The sequence below is a fragment of the Parus major genome, chromosome 3 (genome assembly GCF_001522545.3).
Source record: "Parus major isolate Abel chromosome 3, Parus_major1.1, whole genome shotgun sequence".
Classification (NCBI taxonomy): domain Eukaryota; kingdom Metazoa; phylum Chordata; class Aves; order Passeriformes; family Paridae; genus Parus; species Parus major.
In genome coordinates, this window is record NC_031770.1 from 77,409,489 (window position 1) to 77,432,012 (window position 22,524).

Below are 22,524 nucleotides of genomic sequence, written 5' to 3' on the forward strand. Positions count from 1 at the left end.
TTAGACAATCATCTGGTATCTCATATAGAAATTCTATTTTAAAATCAAAAGTACATTCAGTTAAAAGTATTAGGGACATTTTGATAAGATGTAATATTTTTTTTGTTTTATCTTTGTAGAGGAGGATTTTCAGTTGTGATAATGTATGGCTTTTAGGCTTTGAACTGAAATGTTAAACATTTTAACTGGTGTTAGTTATAAAGGATGAGCACAGTCCGAACATACAAGTTGATTGGTTCTATCTTCAGAGTGAGATGGTATACTATAAATAACTTGTTTTCAACAATTAGGATGTTTTTAATAAAAAAAAAAGAACTTTTAAAGGCCTCCTTCTTTTTTCTTAAATATTTTTTTCCAGTTGAGTAATAGCTCTCATTAGCCATGAGGTTGCCTGTACATTCATGTAGCACTTAATCTTTAATTTGTCACTTAATGGGCATCTAGTCTGCAAAATGTACTGCTGAAAAATACTGCTAAAGTTAAAATCCATCAGGCCTGAAAAGTATTGTAACTTATTTACATTTATGAATACCATAAATACCAAAATAATTACAAAAAATTTAAAAAAGGAAAATTTGAAAGAGAAATGAAAAAGCATTGTATTTTATGCTACTCTATAAGAGTTTACAGGAGATTTCATGGGAAATATATGACTTGATACCTATCTCTTCTATGTTCTGACTAGGTTAGTACCGACAATATGTACTGGCCTAGATAAATCAGTGATGTTCTGAAAAAGAGAATTATTTATAATCTCCTCCAAACCTGTAAAAATAGTAGCCAGAAATATATATGTCCCTTTCTGTTTGCTGACTGTTAAGTTGAAGGCAGGGTTAGACATTTGTATCTAACTTTTTGGCCCTTGATTTATGACATATTCTATACTGTTTATCCTGTGATAAAAGGACAGGATAGAGAACACCAACATACAGTTTTATTTATTGAAATTTCCTCCAAAGTTCATAAATTTGCAGAAGGAAATGTGACTTTTCGAAATTTTTAAAGCCCCAGGGATGCAGTCATTAATATGTCATGAGCTTGTCTTGTACAAAAGACACTATTTTTAGTGCATTTTGTACATGGTGCCAAAAGTGCACCGGATGTTTTCTTTTAGAAATTAAGGTTTCCTGCCCAATCCGCTTGTTCTAATCTTCAGCTGCCTTTTTGGTAAAACATGAGCTGAAGAAAAACAAAAACATTAACTGTTTTGTTTGTTTTCTTCTATTCCTTTTTGGTTGCTATTCTTTCATTGTTCTGACACACCAGTACAACGATAATTCAAAAATATTTTTGCCTAATAAATTACTGCCTGTTATTCTCTACAAATAAATACATTACACTGAGCCACAAATACAGATTGAGCTGCTGCTGGCTGTGTTTTCCATCTGCAAAGCCTTTCCCCAAACTGCCTGACGACATCACATAGATTATTCTGACTCACAAAGCCTCTGCCTAACGCAGGTATTAGCAGCAGCAGCAAATATTAGCAGTGGACATCAACTCGATGAAGCAGCAGAGTAAAGCAGATATAGAAAATTTTAAAGAGTGGTTGAGCCTGCATGTGATGAAAAATAAATACAGGGAAGGATTGATTTAATCTGTTTACATAACTGACTTAAAATTAACTTGCAATTAGGCCCTCACCAAGAATTACTCAGTGATTATACCCTCCAGCTGCCTAATACAAGCACGGGTTCTGGGCAAGGCAGTAATGAGGAGGGATGAGTTGCTGCTCCCCAAACCTTTTGGGGCCACCCCTGTGGGATGCCAAAGCAAGCCACTAGAGGGAAGTCAGCCTATGCCCTAGGAGACCTCGACACTGGGTTTTCCCAACTGCTGACTTCCTTGGACTCTTAAGCATAGCATACATAAAGCTGTATGCATGCGCTTTAAAGACACCTGCGGCAGTAACTCCATCTGCTGAAGCAAATGTACCAGTGTTCTTTCGCTTCGCATATGCACATGGCACGTTTATCCTTCCTGTTAGTAGTAATGTGGCTTTTTACCTTTTGTCTGTTAATTCTTTTCTTTCCTCGTCTCCTCTGTGTCTACCTGGTGTCAATGCTCCCTGGAAGTGAACCAAAAAGTTACTGAGTGCGTCCGTGGTTACTTTGTGTGTAAAATGAATTCCTTACTTTTCTGGCACAGAAATTAAGGAAGGGTGGAGGTGTGCTAGAGGTCCTTAAAAAGCGACGTCAGGGAGGCTGGCTGCAGCTGAGGAAGACAATATGGAGAAAGCTTTCTTCTATGTCAGCAGAGCTCCTTCCTCTGGTCATCAGATATCGGCTTCCCACTCCTTGACCTTCTTCAGTATCTCACCAAAAGAGAGAAAGCACATCCTTCCCAGTCCCAAGAACACTGCCCACATCACCATCTCATAGGTGTTAAAAGTGAGCAAAGCCCTTCCTAAGAAAATTGTGGCTAAGATGGCATTTGAATCGAGGCTGCAAGACTTGACCAAGATTACTTTTACCCTTCCCCCACATCTTCACAATGTTTTCTGATAGTATTTGAAAAGTAGGGCATGTATGTGTTAAAAAAATCATATAAACATACAACAGTTTGGAAGACTGGAAATAATCAGTTGTAACAGCAATACAGGTTAGCTCTTCCGTGTTGACACAGGGGAGAGGATAAAATCAGGTTGTGTTGCCTGTACAAAAGTTTCTATTTTGTCTCAAGGCTATTTAGGGGTCTGGACTGCCCTCTCACTGAGTACTACTTCTGGGGCTGTGAAGGGAAAACTGGAAAACCTGGGTTATTTTTGGAAGGCTGCCATCTTTAAACACTCTGAAATACATGGATATAGCCATCAAAGCCAGCATTTTTCAGAACTTTACTGGGGCTGGTGGGGGCTCACCAGAACTAGGGATCCTAACCTGACCCCTCCTTTTACCCCAACACTTCTTAAAGACAGAAATTTCAATGGGTATGTTGCTTGTTCATTTTTGTGTACCCAGCTATGGCTCTCCAGAGCTTCAGCATGTATTCCCATCAGTGTTGTAGTCAGAAAAAGAAAAGAAATAAAAAATCATGATTGAGAAATAAAGAGTGAAAATGGAAAGTATTGTAAATAGGAGCTCAGTTGAACTAACAGTGCACAGGCACAGTTGTTTTATCAGAGTTATCTCTGTGGACAAAGTAATGGCACCTGTGTTACCAGTTTCTCTTTATTAAAGTTAACTTACAGGTGGCAAGAAGTCACATGGCTGCTGTTGAATTCAGTCTCAATGGTTATAAATTTGAAAGACTACCCTTGACCAAAATGAGAAAAAACACAACAGAACAGTGTAAACTCTTACCTTAAATCACCTACAACACAACCATGCAAGAAATATTTGGCTAACCATGGAACTAGCACTGAACACTCAGACAGCCACCATCTTACAGCAGGAGGCTAAGGAATTTTGGACACGTGCAGCAAGCAGGCTGTACGTGTGACAGGCTCTCCAACAGCAGACCCAGCTTAGAGAATTAGATAAAAAGCCCTGTTTCATGAGTGTCAGAGCTGCAGACTGCATTTTCATCTTCCTGGCATGTCCTCCTGCCAGTGATCAGTCCAGGTCAGACCTCTCAGACTTCCCGATTCTGAGGAAACAATTCATAAACTCTTAATTGTCTGGGATTTTGAGTTGTGTTTGACAGATTAATTCTACAGTATCTGTGTGGACCAGTACATCAGTCGTTTCTAGTCCTCCAGGATAGTGAGGTACGTTATGGTTACCAAGGCTTGAAAGGTCAATTCATATCAGGTTGACAGGAGAAAACTCAAGAGAATCATTGCCTCTTGTAAAAATCTAACTGTCCTCTAGGAAAAGGACATACAGTCTTGGAGGAATGGTACCCAGAACACAGAATAAATGTGGCACATTCAATTTAATTCTTCAGATGAAAAAACCTAAATTTAAAAAAAAAAAAAAAATAAGGTGAAAAAACCTAAAAAGGAAAACTGAGAATGGTTAAATGCAGTTAGGAGGTAATACAAGAAAAAATACACAGCTGCAGTGGAAAGTAAAGAAAACAGTTGAGGAAAATGATGGAAAGGCTTGAGGTGTTAAGAAGGACTTGGCTGGTGGTAGAGAGAAACTGGATCACTGGCAAATTGCATGTTCTGTCCTGGAGGATGATGCTCTCTCTTGGGTAAGACCAGGCCTCTCTTTCCTCAAGGATCTAATGAAAGGCTGAAGGTAAAGCAGATGTGAACTCAAGGAGCTATGAAGATACTGTGCATATGCATGGCCCTCTCAGCCAGCTGCTGGCTGCAGCATGTATTTTCTAGTGGAACAGCAACAAAATGTTTACTTCTCCCTATCAAAAATATTTAACACTGCAGTTCCTGTTCAACAAGGTAGCATCAGTTTTTCACAGTAAATGTTTACATTTTACAACTTTACCTCTTACATCATAGCCTCTTCGGGCAAGAGCCAGCCTACTCCTAACAGAAAACCATCTTAGAAATTACAACAGACAAGTACTCCCCTTAAAAAGTTCAGTCAAACATATGATATGAAAAAAATATTTAAAGAATGCATTGTTAAATCTAAATTCAAAGAGCACAAGAAGTTGTAGAAGAAAATAAGGAATGTGTTTAAGTGCACAAAGGAAGTGTCATGACTTTCCTTCCAGAACCTGAAGGGAACCTACAAGAAAGATGGATAGGGGCATTTTACAAGAGCATATAGAGACAGGACAAGGGAGAATGGCTTCAAACTGAAGGACAGTAGGTTTAGATTAGATATTAGGATGAAGTTCTTTGCTATAAAGGTGGTGAGGGTGGTGAGGCACTGGAACAGATTATCCAGAGAAAGCTGCAGATGCCCCATCCCTGGAGGTGCTCCAGGCCAGGCTGGATGTGACCTTGAGCAACCTGGTCTAGAGAAGTGTCCCTGGCCATGGCAAAGGGGCTGGAACTAGATGATCTTTAAGGCTCTTTCTAGCCCATGCCATTCTATGATTCTATGGCTCTATGTAGAAAAGAAAGGTAAACTTATTTTCAAAATTACAATGAAATTTAATCTATAATCTTCAGGCTTCATATAATCTAGAGCTTTGTACTTGATTTCAAAACTGTGTAAAGAAAAAAATCCTCAAGTGTGACATTTATCAAATGTTTTATAATGCAAAAGCTAAAAAAAATAATCTGAAAATTAAGTACTGCTTTAAATGACGTGCCTTGGAAAAAAATACTGATCAGATGAAATAAAATTAAATTTACAGACTCATAGGCAGATTGCTAAAGTATTCACCAGAATTCAGCAAAATCTCTGAAGAGATCCTGGTGTAACAGAGTTCAAATTCACATAGGATTTCTAGCTCCTGTTGCATTAGGAAGCAGAAACATTTTAGCCTTGGTAGAGCACCAAGCCAGCCATTATTAATGAAGCTGTCTAATGGATCGAGCCTTAGCCACGCATGAGAGCCCAGATACTTCTGTCCTCCATGAGAGCTAATTGTTCAGGACCATCAACACATAACATTTAACTGTTTAAAAGTAAGGTGATAGTTAACTCACAGTTGATTCCCCTGCAGTCCTGCACAGCATTGCACTAGACTTTTAAACAGAAAGGATTTCCATTATCTAACTGAAGTGCTAATGTTCAGTTTCCTTAATGACCTCAGAAGATTTAATAAGCAATTTATTTAATTCCTGTACAGCTGACACATGACTAGTTGATAAAATATCCACTAATTGTGTGCATTTTCTTCCTTATAGGCTGGTCACTCCTTAAGTGTCATTCCGTAATTTTATGTTACACTGCAAATAAGCCCTCTAAATATGACACTAATGTTTTGCTGGCTCTGAACTCAAAGAGTATGTTCATGGGATACAATGGCTCCTCTTGAGGGAACTGGGAAAAGGAATCTGTGAAAGTGAAGGAAATCTTGAGAGTGAAAATCCCTGTAAGATGATAATGTAGAAACACAAAGGAAAAAAAAACCAGGAAAGTGACAAGTTAAGTGCAGAATATGGTCCTAAAAGATGACCACGTTCTGATTTTCATCTGGTCTTGTTGAAGCGTGTGTTGCACTAAGATTCGATATACAAACCAGTCCATTGCACAGGAAAGGGCTCAGCAAGACAGAAACATGTTGAAAATGTTGAAGTGCTCCAACATTTCTGCTGGATCATTGATGTAGATGTGTGCTAAATAAGCTTTGGATTTTTTGCTACTGTTTAGAAAGACCAGATTAGTATCTTACACTTCAGGGTCCAACAAGGTAGGGGAAGTTTGAAGTTCCCAGCACTTCAGAAGTCTCAACCACCAGCTCTCAAAGAATTGACAGAGAAGCTGAGAACTACTGGCAATTAACATGTAACAAATTCTTTAACCCTGAGGGATGTGTTGGCAAATCAGGGCAGGAACAAAGAGGTATGTAACACTGATAAATTTTATCCAAGATCAGAGCTAGCATTCACACTGTCAGCTCTGAAGGGTAAGAAAAGGCTGATAGAAATAATAATCAGGGTGAAAAAGGACACATCCTTATAAGCAATGCCAACCCACTGGCTGATGGAAACTCCCTCTTGTCAAGCTAGTTAGCAAGACTCATCGTGACCAGATAAAATTAACCATCGCCTAAAGCTATGGACAGTTGTTAAGGCATTTTGCTTTGCATTTGGGTGACACTCAGGCAAAAGAAACAAAGGGGGGAAAAAAAAAAGGCACAACAGCAGATCAATACAGCATTTACCAAATATAGCAAAAGGGGACTTACTATGTCCTTGAGTTATTCTCAGCAAGATTCCAGTGGAATTTTTCTTTGCCCTAATACTGTCCATTAAAAAAATCAAAAAATCCCACAGACAACCAGGAGGAGTTTTGTTCATTTTTAGAATAGAAGATGGAGGACACTAAATAATGGAGTATTTAGTTTAGGCAGGAAACTTGATTGGTGAAGCCACACACTGACCTCAAGTACACCAATACCAGTCTCGTACAAGACAGTGAACCTCTAATTGTTTTGGGGTAAACCAAAAATTTTCTATCTACCCTTAGTTTAGAACATTAATAGCTAAATAGCCTAATTTTAAAACTATATAACCAACGTCTATAAGCAAGATAAAAAATCCTTTGTTTTGAGCTTTTGACCAAGCTCATATCAGGGCTGTACTAGTGAATCCTGCCAATTGCCCTGTGTGGAATGAAGTGATGCTCTGGACCAAAGCTGCAGCACCAAAAACACACCTAATCTGTATCACTGCAAATGTTGTTCACACTATGGAGCCACCTCAGCCAGATACAAGCAGCTGTTTTCTTCCTATGGACCTCTCCTCTCCTAGGACACCTGAGTACAGAGATTGTATTTTTTTGGTGGATCAAAAAACTTGAAAATACTTAAATATGCTTTGCTATCTTATGTAAATTTCACACACTTCCTAGTATTAATCTTATTTAAACACTAGATTAGTAAAGTAATTGCAAATCTGTTACCACCTCAATGTGCCTGTCAGACTAATCCACAGTCCAATTCCTTAAGAATTTTAAGTCAGGGGAACATTATTTTCCAGCATAGTTATGAGTAAGAGAAACCTGGTGAAAAATAAAAAATTTTACTTGCTCCATTCATTTCCTGTCACTGCTGCTTTTCAATATTGACTCGTTTAATAGCCACTTACTATGAAAATATTTCAGGATAAATTTCAATGTCTAACTGTGCAGCTTGATTGAAATCTGTTTTCAACAAACAAAATCCTAGGAACGACTTGTCACTAAAGTAGCTTTTTTTTTAAACAGGAGTTCTTGGTGAGCACTATTTCATTTTGCCTGAGACAGTTAAAAGACAAAGTATTTCTACTAATACACTAAAAGGCAATCAAGTACTTCAAATTCACATACTTGAATTAATAGACACACACTCAAAGAAAAACAGAGACGTGTATAAGGGGAGGCCAAATTGTTTTATTTAATTTTTTAGTGACCAATTGAATTCTTGGCAGAAAGCTCTGCTCTTTCCTTTTTTTATTCCTTGGGTTTTTTTGTTGGTTTTTTTTTTAACTTCTTTAAAGAAATCAGCAGTGCTCAAATTGGTGGGTTGGAATTTTAGTCAAATTCCAGTTAATTTTAAAAAGAACAAATGAACAGGAATTCCAGATAGTTTCCAGAGCAGAGGGCAAAACTTCACATTTGTAGTTTATACTTGATTGGGAGACAGAATGTCAAACTATTGTCAGTAGTGCACAAATAAAACATTCACATTTGATCTGGAATCTTAATCAGAAAGCTGTACTCTCCTTCCAAAATTTTCATTACCTTGTGCAAAGCAAGTCAAGTCTTCATGTGTCAAGCACACACGTAAAATTGTCCATATTTTATATACAAGACATCTACCAATCAGGCAGTGCAAAATACATCCTTTCATAACAAAACTAAAATGTACCTCTCAAAGTATGAACAAGAATATACACATAATACAAGATGTACACTATTTACACAACCATAAAAAATATAATACAAGGATTTTTTTTTTATGTGATTATAAGACTTGACAGTCTTTTGCAATTTTAGTTGCAACAAGGCATGTTTTAAGTTTCCTGGATGGAGTTTTCTTTGCCAATTACTCAAGAGATCTTGGAAACTACGCTTGAACTTTTAGGAGAGTTTTCAAATGGACTGCCATCAATTCCCTGTTTTGGTCAGACAGTTCAGCTGTGCCACCCACCCAGTGGCTGGGAGGCTTTGGAAGGACACTGGGAGATGGTGGGTCACTAAACTTTGCCCCAGCGTAATTTTCTTTTTGGCTCACTTCATTTAGGGCGATAGGTTTCCTGGACTTGGCATTTCTGAAGTTCTCTGTGTTTTTAAGTGGCTTTTTCTCCTGCTTCTGAACTATTTCTGGCGACACAGAATCCTGCCAAAAGTTCTCTATCTTTTTCGCCGAGGCGATCTTCGTCACTGGCGTGTTACACTTACTCTTCTGCCTGTTAATCTTTGGTTGTTCACACAGGTGTAAGCTGTGAACGGGCTGGCCGTAGGGGACGGCCGCCTTCTCTGTCTTTCCCATCTTGTTTTTTAAGAACTGCGAAGACAAAGAAAAGTCACGTCAGTCACGACCGCTCTCCTCCGCGTTTCCTCACCGCCCCTCACACTTGGGGAGGCGCCGGGTGCCACCTCGGAAGGGGGAGGGCTACCGAGAAGCCCTCTCCCCGCTATTTCTCGCTTATCCCACAGCTCATCCTACCGCTCGGCTGGCACGGGCGGTCTGAGGGCGCGGAGCCCCCCCCGGCCGCCATGGGGCGCTGCACGCCACGCACGTCCCGCCTTCGGCGAGCGGGGGGCGGGGCTGGCGCGCGGCCAGCGGCAGGGCTAAATCTGGCTTGTTGCTGGGGCGCAGCGCCGGGCGCCCATTGGCGGGCGCCGGGCAGCCAATCGCTGCCCGCGGTTCGCCTTTCAGCCCCGCCCCGCCCCGTCCGAGCGTAACGGAAACTCTGCCGCCCCCCCGCCCGGTCCCCCCCACCGCCGCTCTGAGGGGGCGCGGGGAGGGGGTGACCCGCTCGCTGTTCCCCCCACACCGACCACCCCGAGGGAAAGGGAAAATGGTCGCCCGGCTCGCCGGGCACCGGGAGAGGGCTGAAGTGAGGAGAAGTGGCGCAGCCTTGTCTTTACCTCCTTCCTGAGGGGTTTGCCGGGCGCGGGTCTCGAGGGGGCAGGCGCTGGGGGCTCCTCTTGGGGTGCGTCCGTCACCAGGTCGGTTCCCAGCGGCGTCCTTCTCCCTAGCCCGGCGCGGTGCTGCTGGTACTGCTGGTAGCGGCTGGGCAAGAGCCCCGCGGGGCCAGGCCGGATCTTTCCCTTCCTCCGCCGCACCCTCTTCAGAGCGGGGCGGGCGCTACCCCCCGGTCCCGCCAGGCAGCAGCTGGGCTGGTTCTCGCAGTTGCTGTCCCCGCGCCGGAGGCGCTGGAGCAGGGCGGAGGGCGGCAGCCGCCGCGGGTCTTCGGTGCCCGCCGAGATCCGAGCCAAGAAGGGCGGCGGTGCCGTGGTGGTAACCATGGTGGGACGTGGGTACCCAGAGTTGTGCCGGGGAGAGGGGTCGGGCCCAGGCGGGCACGAACGGGTCGGGTTGCTGGGGAGGGTCTGCCCGGGCTTTGTGACGGGCTAAGGAAGTGGTGGAGCGAGCGGAGCCGCCGCTAGGAGAACATGGCGGGGGAGTGAGGAGAGCCGCCAGCAGCTCCCCGGTGTTGTTACCCGGGCGCGACCCGCCCACTTCCGCCCCCGCGCCAACCGCCGTGCCCTGACGGCGCCAGCACCGCCCCTCCTCGCCGACCCCCGCCAATCGCGGTGGAGCGGCGGTCTCTTTGCCGTCGCTCCAGCCAATCGGAAGCGACACAAACACTCGGGGCCACGCCTCCCAAGGACCGCCCACTCCGGACGGGCACGCCCCCGGTCTCCGAGTCACGGGCTCGCAGTGCGCGGCGAGAGGGCGGCGCTCCACCGGCCAATCGGGATCCGCACGAACAAGTGAGGCCACACCCCCACAGGCCCCGCAGCCAATCGCGAGAGACGTAAACAGGCGTCGACGCGCCCCCCGGTGGGCGGTGGCGGCGGCGGGCGGGCACGCGTCGCTCGCCATGGAGGAGCCGGGCCCGGCCGCCGCGCCGCCGGAGGGGCGGGGGCGGGACGAGCGGAGCCTGGAGGCCCTCAGTCTGGCTGGTGGCGGAGGGGCAGCGGCGGTGGGGCGGCAGCTGCCGGAGGGGCGGCGGGCGACGCTGGCGAGCGCTCTGGAACTGGAGGGGACGGTGCTGCGCGAGGGGCGCCTCACCCAGTTCGTAGCCAACAACCTGGAGCGGCGGATCCGGCTGAGCGGCGCCCCGCGGGGTGAACCACCGGCGGGGGGCGGCGGGTCCTCCATCCCCGCCATCGACCCCGGGGCGCTGCAGGACGTGGTGGCTCTGGCGGGGCAGGTGGCGGCGCAGGTGGACGAGCTGCTGCGGAACGTGCACTGCGGGCTGCAGGCCCTGACGGCGCTCAGCGTCGGCTGCATCCAGACCTACCGCGACGGCGTGGAGAGCCTGGGCGAGGCGGCCGACCTCAGCATCCGCGCCATGTACGCACTGGTGGCGCGCTGCGAGGAGCTGGACCGCGCCATGCAGCCCGTGCCCGCCCTGGCCAAGCGCATCCGTGACATGAAGGGCACGCTGGAGCGGCTGGAGGGGCTCTGCAAGTAGTTGCTCCCGCCGCCGCCCCCCCTCCCCGTGCCGGTAGCGGGGGCCTGGGGCTGCTGCTCTGTCGCTCCGGCGGCCCCACCGCTCACGGCGTCCGCAGCTCCCACCTGCGCATCCTCGCTCGCTCCCCCCGTGCGTGACTTGCCGGCATCAGTGGCCAGATCGATCGCCTTTGTTGATCTGGACGAATGGAAATTTTTGCGACCAACGAAGGAAAAGGTCCCGGTTGAAAACCGCGGGGTAAATGGCAGATGGTGCTTTTTAGCTTCAGCTCCATTAAAGATTTTGGATCCCACATGCCTTACGCTTTCTATTTATTGAGGGCTAAGAGAAACTAACGAGTCTTAATTAAAACTAGCTGTTATTTTTTTTTTTTTAATTGTAAATTCTTGTGAGTAGCTTCTTGATGCTTACCGGCATATGTGCTTATTTGTAGCTGATTTGGTGCCTGAAGAGCACCAAGTTCTCATCTATGCTGTTACAGCAAATAAACTCACAGAACACTACTGTTTCTTACAGGACACAGTTTTAAGATAAGAGTAAGTTTAATACATGTAACAAAGACGCTTGTTTTCTGAGACAAATATAAAGTCCGTGGAAGATAATTGAGATTCAGATAAGAACAAATCCATAAGCAAAGTTCTAAATAAAAGCCTTCAGATTAAATGTGCTTTGCCTCCATTAATCTTTACCATTTTCACGGTGTAAAAGTTTAAATGGCATCACTGTGAAATGATCCTGTTATTTTGTTGTTTGCTTTTTTGTTGTTTTTTTTTTTTCCTAGTTGGGAAAATATCTAATTACACAAGGAGTATAAGTACATGATGACATTTTGTGGGTGTATGACTGACTTGGAATAATTTAACTGCCTTGGAATAATTTATTTGTATAACTTGAAGCTTTTGTATATGCATCACAGTGTGGAGAAGTGATTTTGTTATATCAGTGAGTGTTTCCTCTGAGACCTGAGAGTAGCTGAATTCCTCTACTCACGAATATTCCTATGCAAAAAGCCTGTTAGGTGATGCTCTTAGAAATCCATTTAGGTCACAAATGTCCCTGTAACAAGATTTCAGCAGAAAAATGATCACTTTGATCTTATATAAGTGTAATAGTGCTTTTGGCGACCAGTGGCTCCTAAAAGCCTTGAAATGAGAGTAGCCAGAAATACTGCTCAAGTCCTGTGCCTGTGGCTGAAGAGCAGTCAGGTTTACGATGGGCAGAGCTGCTACCCCACGGTAATCTTGTTAAAAACACTGAGTGAGGGATGGACACCATGATACCCTGTGCTCCTTCATGTACCTAATACTGAATTACAACAAAATGATTGATGTGAATGCCACCCCGGTTTGCATGATGCCAGTCTCTGGCCTGTTTTGAGCCCCTTGGCATGGCCGTGTCTTTCCCTCAGCACAGGGGTGTGTTTCATGTGTGGCCTTGTAGCCCTAGCAACAGGACAAGACTGCAACTGGGCTGTGCCAAGATAGGGTTCTCTCTGGTACTGTCTGCTGGGGGGTAGCTGTGGCTCCAGGAGGACACCAGAGGCCTAACAGAAGTTAGGAGGGAGGAAAAACTTAACTGCTGCTGATCCCATGGGCCTAGAAGACACTAAAGATTGCTTAACACACAGCAACAGCTGTACTTTTAATAGTTTTGTTATTCCTGGGAAAGTTTGAACTCGTATATTATGCAGATGCCGTAGTTTTGCTAAGTGTGTTTGGTATACGCCAAGAGTGAACACCAAAGGTTGATCTTGCACAATTTGTGAGTACTGATGAAATGTACAGGAAAGACCTGCAAGCTTATTTGTGTAGCCACATATGTACAGCTACTCTTCACTCATACAAGCTAAGGTGAAACCTTTAAAGTGTTTCAGTATGCTCTTGGGTTTTGATAGTGTTTCATTTGCAGCCGTCTTCATTCAATGCTAATTCCCATTTAAAATTGTTGAGTCTGTAGAATAAAGTTATTACTTTTATATTTTTAATTGTTAGTGATTAGTTGTTGTTGAGGTGTTTCACTTACCGTGTTTCGGAAAAATAATTTGAAAGCTAATTTAAACTCTGCTCCTGCATCTACACAGAGACCTTTTAATGTGATTGCAGTGCTGGTTTCAGTCTAGGTCCTCAGGCAATAATTTCTGACAGTGATGTCATTCATGTGATGAAAAAGGAATGACTGACTAGTGAATTGCAAGCATGAAGAAGGCAGTAATTACGCTGTTTGGGTTTGGTTTTTTAATATTTTTCTGAACACGTCGGCTTTTTTGAAGAGCAGCTTTAACTGAACTTGTTGAAGTGAACCTCCTGTTCCCCGGTGTCTAGCTTGTGCCTTTGTCATCCCTGGGGCAGGCAGAGCTAAATTGATGTCAGCCTGTTCTGTGCCCCTGTAACCGGTATTGATTGGTGACCGGTATCGATTGGTAACCAGTATCGATTGGTAACCTCATGGCTGCTGTGGTTTCCAGCCCCCCTGTCCATACCAGCCTCCATTGCTGCAGGACTGGTGACACTTGCCAGCGTCTGTGGCAGTGCAGCTCTGGTGCCAGCCCTGCCCTTGAAATCCCAAGTGAACTGCCTGTGAGCTACGTGCAGCTCTGTAGCTTCTGGTGAAGCTGGTCCTTCTGCAGCCATACTCTTCTATTCTGCCCTTTTGATCCTAGTCCAAGCTTTCTTGTGCATATCCTGTGTTAATTCTAGCACCTTCCAGCTTTTGGATGTTGAAAGTGAAAACTTTCAAGTTCTTTTAGCCTTTTTCGCTTGGTCTGTGGGTGAGCATTGTAAAACCATGTTTGGGCTTTCCAAGACCTTCAAATGGCTTGCATATATTTTCTTGCTTAGTCATGCAGCTTTTACAATTGGTTGCTTTCCTTATCAGCTGCCAAGTGAACTTTCATTGTAACAAGATGGGCAAGGTCAGGGAAGAAAGTTAACAAAATATAACGATGTGCATAGCACTAAGCAAAGCCAGATGCAGAATTAGCTGTGGACTAGGAATGGCTTCTCTGCTCTGAGAACCACCAGTGACTCCATTAGGAATTGGTTTTGTCTGGTAATTTTTTTTCAAGTGTAAGGTCTGACTGTGGAAATCCTTTTTCTTATTAAGGTTCTGCTTCATTCAGTGCGTTTCTAGTCTTCCCTTCTTTGTGATGTTTTCTATTCCCTGACTCTGATCCAGTTCCATATCCATGCTATTTAAGGAAGCTTTATGAGATAAAACCTTACTACAGCTAAGAAAAAACCTGGTCACACAAAGCAAGAATGAACTTCACCAGCACTTCACCTTTAAGACTTTTTTTCCAATGTTGCTTAACTGCATCAAATGTTCAATAAGTAAATACAACAACTTTGTGTGCATCTTGTATCTAAAATACAAAAAATTTTTGACTGCAATATGCAGCTTTTTGGTGGTACTTACTCCCATGAGTAAGGTTTTGACTGAGTTACCAGTGTGAGGAGCAGCATGTGAGTTGAATCCAAGAGCAAACCTCTTAGCATTACAGATGCTACTGTTTTGAAATGGTTTCAAACACCATGGTTGTACTACCAGAAGACAAAAAACTGCAAACCTTCCAAATTATCAACAGCTCTCTAGAGGAGAAAGAACAATTCTTCTAGCAACCTGTGTTAGCCAAAATTGAAAAGAGTGTTAAGACAAGAGACCTCTTGCAGTAGGTGTCATCCAACATAAGACAGGTTCTGGCTGTCAGATGCCCCACTACCTTGTCCTGATCAATCCTAGTGTGCACTCATGAAAAAAAAACAAAGAACAACAGATCATGTTTACAATACACGTCACAACATGATTTTATTGCCTGAAAATTACTTTGAGAAAAGAGCATTCTTATAAAATTATAAATTAGTCCAATTAGTACATTTTTGTGAGCATTTTCTGTACTTCTGGCATTGGCCCCACTCTGGCCCCATCCTGGAACTTCCTGCCCTGTATGTAAGAGCACACATGGAAAACCCATGACACTTCTCTTTTAGAAAGCTTAACCCAGTAACTGCATCAGATGCAAGAATTGAAACACAACTGAATTTCACATTTGCCCCCTCAGCTTAGGAAAGCCTCAGGAAAGCTTTTGTCACTGTTCTCTATTGTTTGAAGCTCCAAAAGTAGAGACGTGATCAATGGACTTGAGCCCCGAGCTTCCACTTTAGAAGTCAAGATCCTTGTTGCAACAGCAGTAACATCACCCTTATCTTGTAACAGGAAAAATGATAATCAAAATTTGAAACCTTCCTGCAGTTCTAGTTCCCTTCTACTATTTATATACATTAGAAGCCATACAACAAATAAACAAAAATCTCATAACCTCTTCACCCAAAGACTCTTAATTGATCCTCTTCCCAAGTCTGAGAGAATGTGAATAGGTTTGCTAGCAGGGTTGGACTGTCATGTGCATTGGCCAGGATGCAGCAGGATTCATTAAGTGAGGGAGCAGAAAAGCAAAGGTAAAACTATCTTGATTATTTTCCTAGATTACAGCTACAAAGCAGTGCCGCTGTAATTATTTCCAGAATTTGAGTTACTGTTGTTGTGATTAATTACTATGAAGTACCTTTGTTGAAAATAGATTTTTATCAGAGAAAGGTAATAATTTATGTCAGTATTGTTATGAATGCTAGTTAGGTAAGAATCCTAGAATTTTATCCAACAATGTATTTCTTGTCTCATTTTCACCAAGGAAGTTTTTTCCTTGTTTTCTTTATAGACAAGCTGGAAAAATTCTCAGCAGTGAACTTGCTTGTAAGACAAAGAGCCGTGCCCAGTGAGTTGTTCAGAAGGGTTTAGTTAAGGACTTCTTTGTTTAGAAATACGTGCAAATTAAGGGAAAAAATTCCACAAACTTGCCCAATCCTGGGCGTCTGGTTTGTCAGTGGGATCATTTTACTACACTCAGTAGCTGAAAATTCAAAAATTCCCAGGTTGAAATCTTAGATTTTTTTAATGAGTGAGCTTTCTTTCAATGGCCTAATATTTGCAGTGAAGTTTACCAGTCATTTTCACTCTAATGAGATTTTTCTTGTCTGAACTTGAGCTGATGCCACTCAAGGAAATGCTAACCTGAAAATAAACTCCTTTAAAGCCAAAGTATCATTTGACTTTGTTCCACTTTCTGTTTTCACTGCCGGTGCAATTTGTTTACTCAGTGGATTTTTATTTTTTTTTTTCCCCAGGCTGGGACTTTTCCAGTGACGTGTCCTCAGCTGGAAGGGGAGTTTCTCACCACTGAGCAACATTGTGATTTTCCATTTTCCAAAACTCTTCCTGCATGCCATCTATAGTTGATGATACCGATCTAGTCTGATTTTGTTTCTCTCTTTAAAGAAAGAGATGTACAACTACAAGCCTTTCATCTCTCCTACTCTGCTGCCATCAGCTCTCTTTTGTCTGCTGAGAGGAACTGGAAAGTTACAACTGTGTCACCACCCCCGCCCCGTTCACCATTTTCGACAGCTGCCAGCTGTACCTCATTTCCCCTGGCAAAACCTTATTCTGGACCTCATCAGTTCCCGGTGCTATTCTTTGATCGCCCTTATCTTCTGTCTGCAATTGCATGACTTACTACATCTGTGTTATCATGCTGGCAAGGCACCAGCCTTATTAGCTCAGTTAGGTCCTCTTCTAGCTGGCCTTGTTTTTCATTCCTGTTTGCCTTAAATTTCAAATGGCTATCTGCCTTTGGCTAAGGCTTCTGCTGCCTACTTCACCCCTTCTCTTCTGATGTCATACTTTTCCTTTAGCCTTTAAAATGTCACAATAATTTACCTTATGCCTTTTTTTTTTTTTCTATAATTCCTTGCTGTGGTCTTCTGCAGTGTTTCTTGTATCCAGAATAGCCACCACCAACTGTCTTGCCTTAAAACCAAACCTCAGCCACTGGCAAGTCAGAAACTATATATATAGCAGATAATTATACTAAACAGGAAGCATTATAGAAAAATTAAACATCTGTAATTTGGGACAGCTAGGTCTTATTATTTGGTTCTGATCTATTTTAATAATAGGCTAACAAATAGAAATAAAAATGACAAACTACTTGCAAAATAATACTAGTGTAACTATGACTGCTGTGATGTATCTGGTAAGAGAGGTGCAAATCAATCAGCTGCTGTTTATGTATGCTCCCAAGGCTGGGCTTATAGAACACCAAATCACATGTGACATGGTGAAGTGATGCAATATGTACAAGCCCCCAAAGCAAACTACATTGTTGTTTGTTTTTTTTAAATCATAGATTAAGTAAATACTGTAGTAAGGCTACTGCTAAATGAAGTTCTGGTCTCCCTGCCTTCATTTTGGCATGCATTCACACAGGCTCTTGCTGACTTTACGAAGAGCTGGATGTATTTTTGTGGAAGTTATGAAACTTAATGGGATGTGTTATATTTACTACTTGCAACAGACCTTGGAAAGAAATCATGGTAAAAAAGGATGGGATGGAATGTTTGGAGCACAGGGTATGCCGAAGCAGTTCCTTTCTTTTGTTCATCAAGAATCATGTGTACATACTTTAGTATGGCAAATCAATTTGTTTTTAACAAGATTATTCATACTGTCATGGAAAAAATGCAAGTCATCACCAAAACACTAATTCTACATAAGTGATAAAACATCAGTTTTTGAAACATCTGTTTTAAAAACAAAAATTAATTTTGGGCTGTACTGGGTAGAATAGCTGTAAAAAGCCAAGCTTAAAAGTTGTTAAAATTCAGGTTTTAATAATGGTCAACTGTGCAGATCTTAATAAGTATGTACAATCTTTTTTATTAAAATACTTATCAGCAATGATTGCAAAGACTTCAGTCCAACCTAATGCTAGGGTCTGTTTCTTACACTTTAACTGAACAGTGAGGTAACTGATTGCGACATTCAGCGAAATAGGAGTCATGGAACATGTTACCCTTATGTGTTAATATAAACCAGAAGATTTGCTTAACTTGTTGATGACTACTGGAATTTACGTAGCACTGTAGGAATTTTTGGTTGCGGCATTCATTCATCAGCACTTAGGGTTGTGAAATCACTTATGCATGCTCTTTGTCCTTGATTATTTATAAGCTATGCTTCAAGATAAGGGTCAACCATCTTGGCTAACAGACAAAACAAGACTGGGACAAAACTATATTTGTTTCTCTACCAACCTGTAAATGAGACTTTGAATTAAGTATCCTGCTGATACCATTTGCACATACCTGGGAAACAAAAGTTTCCTGGGTTGAACATAACATTGCGTTACACATGCATGATACACATAGGGCAGCATGCCTTCTAGATAACCTATCTTTAGCCGTACATATTACTTTTATGAAAAGGCAGCTGGATGATGCAAACATTGGGGAGTCATATAAAAAAGTTTCTCTGTTACATTGTTTTATGTGTTAGGCTTTTTTTTCTCCGATCCCTTTTGTGTTCTTAACAGTTCCCTCAGGGAATGCTACTACTGAGCCGGTTTTTCCATTCCCAGCTTTCCCTCCTGGTTAATAGATTCCTTTTTCTAGGTTGTGCTGTTGTTCTAAACAACTTCTAAGAAAGTAAATTAACAAGTGTACTTTGTGTATACCTGGTGTTGGCTCAGCCAGTGTGCTAGTAGGCAGAACTACTTGTGTTTTGGCAGCCTATCCAATAGCAGGTGTGATTGAAAGTGAGTTGTCACTGCAGAAGAGTTTTTGCGAGTTGCTGCAGAAGTGGCATGCCCTTAGGGCAGAAAGAGATCAGCGATCCCACAGGGAGCTCTGCAAGCTCGGTTCCAGGTTGCTTCTCTAGAAGGCAGAATTAAGAATAAATAGGCCAGGTGCTAGATTGCTTGTACCACCACAGATTGGTTGGGGTGGACCTGCGGGGCTGGCAAGTACTCAGTGCAGGCCACCCTCTCCTTCAGTGGCAGAAATTACTGTATCTCCACAGTGACTAATGCTGTCGAAACTGGATACACAGTTACTTATCACTGTTTGGATGTTACAGGTAGAAGAAAATAATTGACATTAAACACACGATGAATGTAATTGAACCATCCTTTGCAGCCCTCACCCCATAAAAAAAAAAATAAAAGAAAAAATTGCCAATTTTTGTACATGTGGTCTTACCATCTAAAAGAAAAAAAAATGTTTATAGAGACAGTGGGTGTCAGTAACAGATGGAACAAAATATATCTAGATCAGAAAAAACAGGGGATATAACCCTAATTTGCTGGCTGTGGTTATGTGAGAACTGTCCTGGGTTTAACTTTGTCTTTTCCATATTGCAAATTTGAAGAGACACAACAATAAAATTCCCCCACCCCACATTTTTCAGTTAAAATATAAATGACATGTTTATTTCAAGATCTGGATTAATAATGTCAGCTCTGAATTTAAATAGTTCAGCTTTACACATACAGCTGATCCAGATTTCCTTGGTAGATCACAAAGCTAAGAAAATCTGAGGGTCTATTTTGATATTTGGCTGCAATACCAGGCATGTGTTAAAGCACCCCAAATAGCTCCTTTCCTGCCCAAGCCATGCCCACTTGTTCTTTTTCATCCACTGCATTTCACTTTGAGTTTATCTGGACTCCTTGTGCAGCCAAAACAAACCAGAAAGAGGAGCTCCACCCAGCAGATCCAAGTAAGGAGGGAGTGGAAGACTTGTTTGTTTTTTAGCTGTATTGATTCTCAGCCTTGTCCCACTGTACAGAGAGTTGCTCAGAACAAGGAAGGAATCCTTGTGGAGAAGAAAGGGTGTTCCAGCCAGATGCACACAGCTGAGATAAGGGAAATGCTCAGGGAGGGTTTGCAGCTGCTACCACGTAAATCATGTTGACCCACAGCCTGCCTATGAAAGTGTGCTCCTTGTGCTGGTGGTTGGGTTGGAAAGAAGCTCATAGTTAGAAGCAGGGCTGTGCTGAAAATCGTTATTAATGCCTTAGAATTTAATTTTATGCTGCTAGGGATATAAAAACTCTTTTCAGGCTGGCTGAAATTTCAGCTACGAAGTGGATAAAGAAGATCACCTAGCAACAGCTCTACCCATTTCAAAGCTGATACAACTGCAGTACAGAGAAGAATAGAAAATAATGAAGTGGGCTGTTTTTCAGGACAAAATGTCTTGTCTTTTCGTTCTCCCTGTTCCCTCTGTGGTAATCAAACTTTTCATCTGAGACAAATAATCAAAACAGGCTTCCTATTTTAAAACAGCATAACCTTGTGTATGACCAGCATCATGTACATGTTGTTTATACTCATTTGAGCATCTTTATCTCTGTGTCTTTGTTCAATAATTTACATTTAATAAATCATTTTTAGTTCTGTTCATGACTCTTTGCTGTTGTGTAGCAACACATGCTGGCATGTTTTTCTAGTTCTCCATGTTAGAGAATATGCATAGGTCAGGCCTAAATTCAGCTAGACTGATAAGTCTTTCACTGAGGTTTAGAAAGTCTAGAATGTGGGACATAGTGGGTCTCTGACAAAACATCAAATTATATTAAAAAAATACAATATTAAAATCATTTTAGCAGATCTAACTCCCAGAAAGTAGAAGGATGTGAAGATTTTTCTCCCAAAGGTGTTTTTTGAGAAGCTGTTTCTTCAGGGCTTCTAGCTAGATACAGGACTTCAGAATGTGACTTTTCTGAGGAAGAGTTGACATTTTCCAGTAACAGCCTGCACTCTTTCAGAGCATTCAGATTGCAATCCCAAAACTTGAAACTACTCAGAGATCTCAAAAATTCATTTCAGACAAGTACAGAGTAATTTTCTTACCTCCTTCCCTTTCTGGAGGAACTTAATCTCTCTGAGTAATTCCCTGAAAGTCTATCTGGACAAGGACATTTTCCACACTGAGTGAAGGTTTGAGTATAACGATGGTAAGGGAGTTTTTTCGTTAATCCTAAGCTAGTTGCAGTAGGTAAAGCCAGCAGTGGAAAGATGTGGCATTGACTCCAGCTGTAGCTGTATGAACAACAATGGACCTATGGCACTATGTTCTCTGAGGCCAAGTCAATTCTATCATGTTCATCATAAAATATCATTGTTCTGTGGAGCCCAAAGTGGTGAGAGTATGAAAGGAGTATAGGAAATTACAGACATTTTCCAAACAAAAATTATTTTTTCTCTTTCTCTAAGGAATGCTTGGGTGACAAGAATTTAAAACCTATTCAACATCATTATTTAAAATTAAATTTGCCAGGTTATTCTTAAAGTTCTCTAGATCAGTGGTGCTGCAAATGTAGGCTACTCCTCCCTCTCTCTACTTTGGAGTGAGGTTTTTTTGGGAAGGAGTAGCATGTGTTCTTGTACTGTTTGTTCCACAAAGCATACCAACAGAAAGTGAAACTAACCTCACAAGAGCAGTGTTTGATTATATATATAACCATACATCTATATTACCATAACTTAATTTGTATAGAATATATATATATTCAGATTTGATTTTTAAAAAGCCTGTGGGGCTGTCAGGCTGATCCCTCTGCTTTAGTCTTTATTCCCTTCCTTTGCCTTTGGCTATTTTCTTGGGGTATTTTCAGGACTTCAAGCAGCTTAAAAGAGAGACTTTCTTAATTTACTTTTGTACAGTATGTTACAGATATTTTCTTAATAAGGTTTTATAAATAAAATCAGGTCTGTATGCATTTTCTCAGGTACTTTATTATAGCTCCTACATGTATTATTCTTCACATACAAAATCATAGCATATATATCAATAGGTACAAAATTATATTGCAGAAAGTCTAAGGGAGTGCCTATGGGTAATAATCTTTTCTTTGTGTGACTGATCACATGAGAAAGACTTCTGCCATTATAGTAACCCAGATCTTAATCATCATGCATGCAGGTTTATAGGCTGAAACACTGCCACTCTCTGCTATTTCAGGCTGTAGAGAAGTGGGAATTCTCTAACAGCTATTTCTGCCCCAGTCTGCCTCCTGCACTAACAGGACTTCAGTTACTCCATTAGTTTTTAACCACAGCCTCCAGTCAGGGAAAGCTTTTTACTATGGTGTCCATATTCAGGCAGTAGAGAAACTAGAAAGTGTAGCACCAGAACACTGCTCCACTTTGTGGAATCCAGTCACTCCCTAGCCCGGCTCCAAAGACTATGAGTCATACTTTCCACTTAATTAAATTAGACAAGTTTCTCATATATCATGTCATACTTTGCCCTACTGTTAGTCATCTCCCATCGTGACATTTTAATTGTTTGATTACTTCATCCGTACTCAAAGTGCACTACTATCATATGATTCATTTTATGTGGTAGAACACATACTCTTCAATGTTACATGTGGATATTTTTTACAGTGTGGATTTCCATTGAAAATCATCCTTCAGAGCTGATGCAAGTAAGGCCTCAGTTGTCTAGGTCAAACTGTAAGAACA

At 42.2% G+C, this 22,524-nt stretch overlaps 2 protein-coding genes across 2 annotated transcripts; one reads left to right on the forward strand and one right to left on the reverse strand.

Moving 5' to 3' along the window:
• Nucleotides 1–7,881: 7,881 nt before the first annotated feature.
• PNRC1 (proline rich nuclear receptor coactivator 1) lies at nucleotides 7,882–10,198 on the reverse strand. Its single transcript, XM_015622861.2, has 2 exons — nucleotides 9,606–10,198; nucleotides 7,882–9,018 (listed from the first exon to the last, which is right to left on the reverse strand). The coding sequence occupies exons 1-2, from the start codon at nucleotides 9,984–9,986 to the stop codon at nucleotides 8,578–8,580; spliced, it is 822 nt and encodes a 273-aa protein (XP_015478347.1). The 5' UTR covers nucleotides 9,987–10,198; the 3' UTR covers nucleotides 7,882–8,577.
• Nucleotides 9,985–13,145, forward strand: BORCS6 (BLOC-1 related complex subunit 6). Its single transcript, XM_015620471.1, is given in 5 exon segments — nucleotides 9,985–10,050; nucleotides 10,097–10,168; nucleotides 10,170–10,423; nucleotides 10,425–10,551; nucleotides 10,553–13,145. Coding segments are annotated over 5 exon segments (1,128 nt in total). The 3' UTR covers nucleotides 11,162–13,145.
• The last annotated feature ends 9,379 nt before the right edge of the window (nucleotides 13,146–22,524 follow it).

Bases quoted from the DNA above. Each gene is read 5' to 3' on its own strand.
- PNRC1 (XM_015622861.2), bottom strand. From the start codon at position 9,986: ATGGTTACCACCACGGCACCGCCGCCCTTCTTGGCTCGGATCTCGGCG. The intron at 9,019-9,605 runs GTAAAGACAAGG...TTGTCTTCGCAG, and splicing joins GCAAACCCCTCAGGAAGGAG to TTCTTAAAAAACAAGATGGG.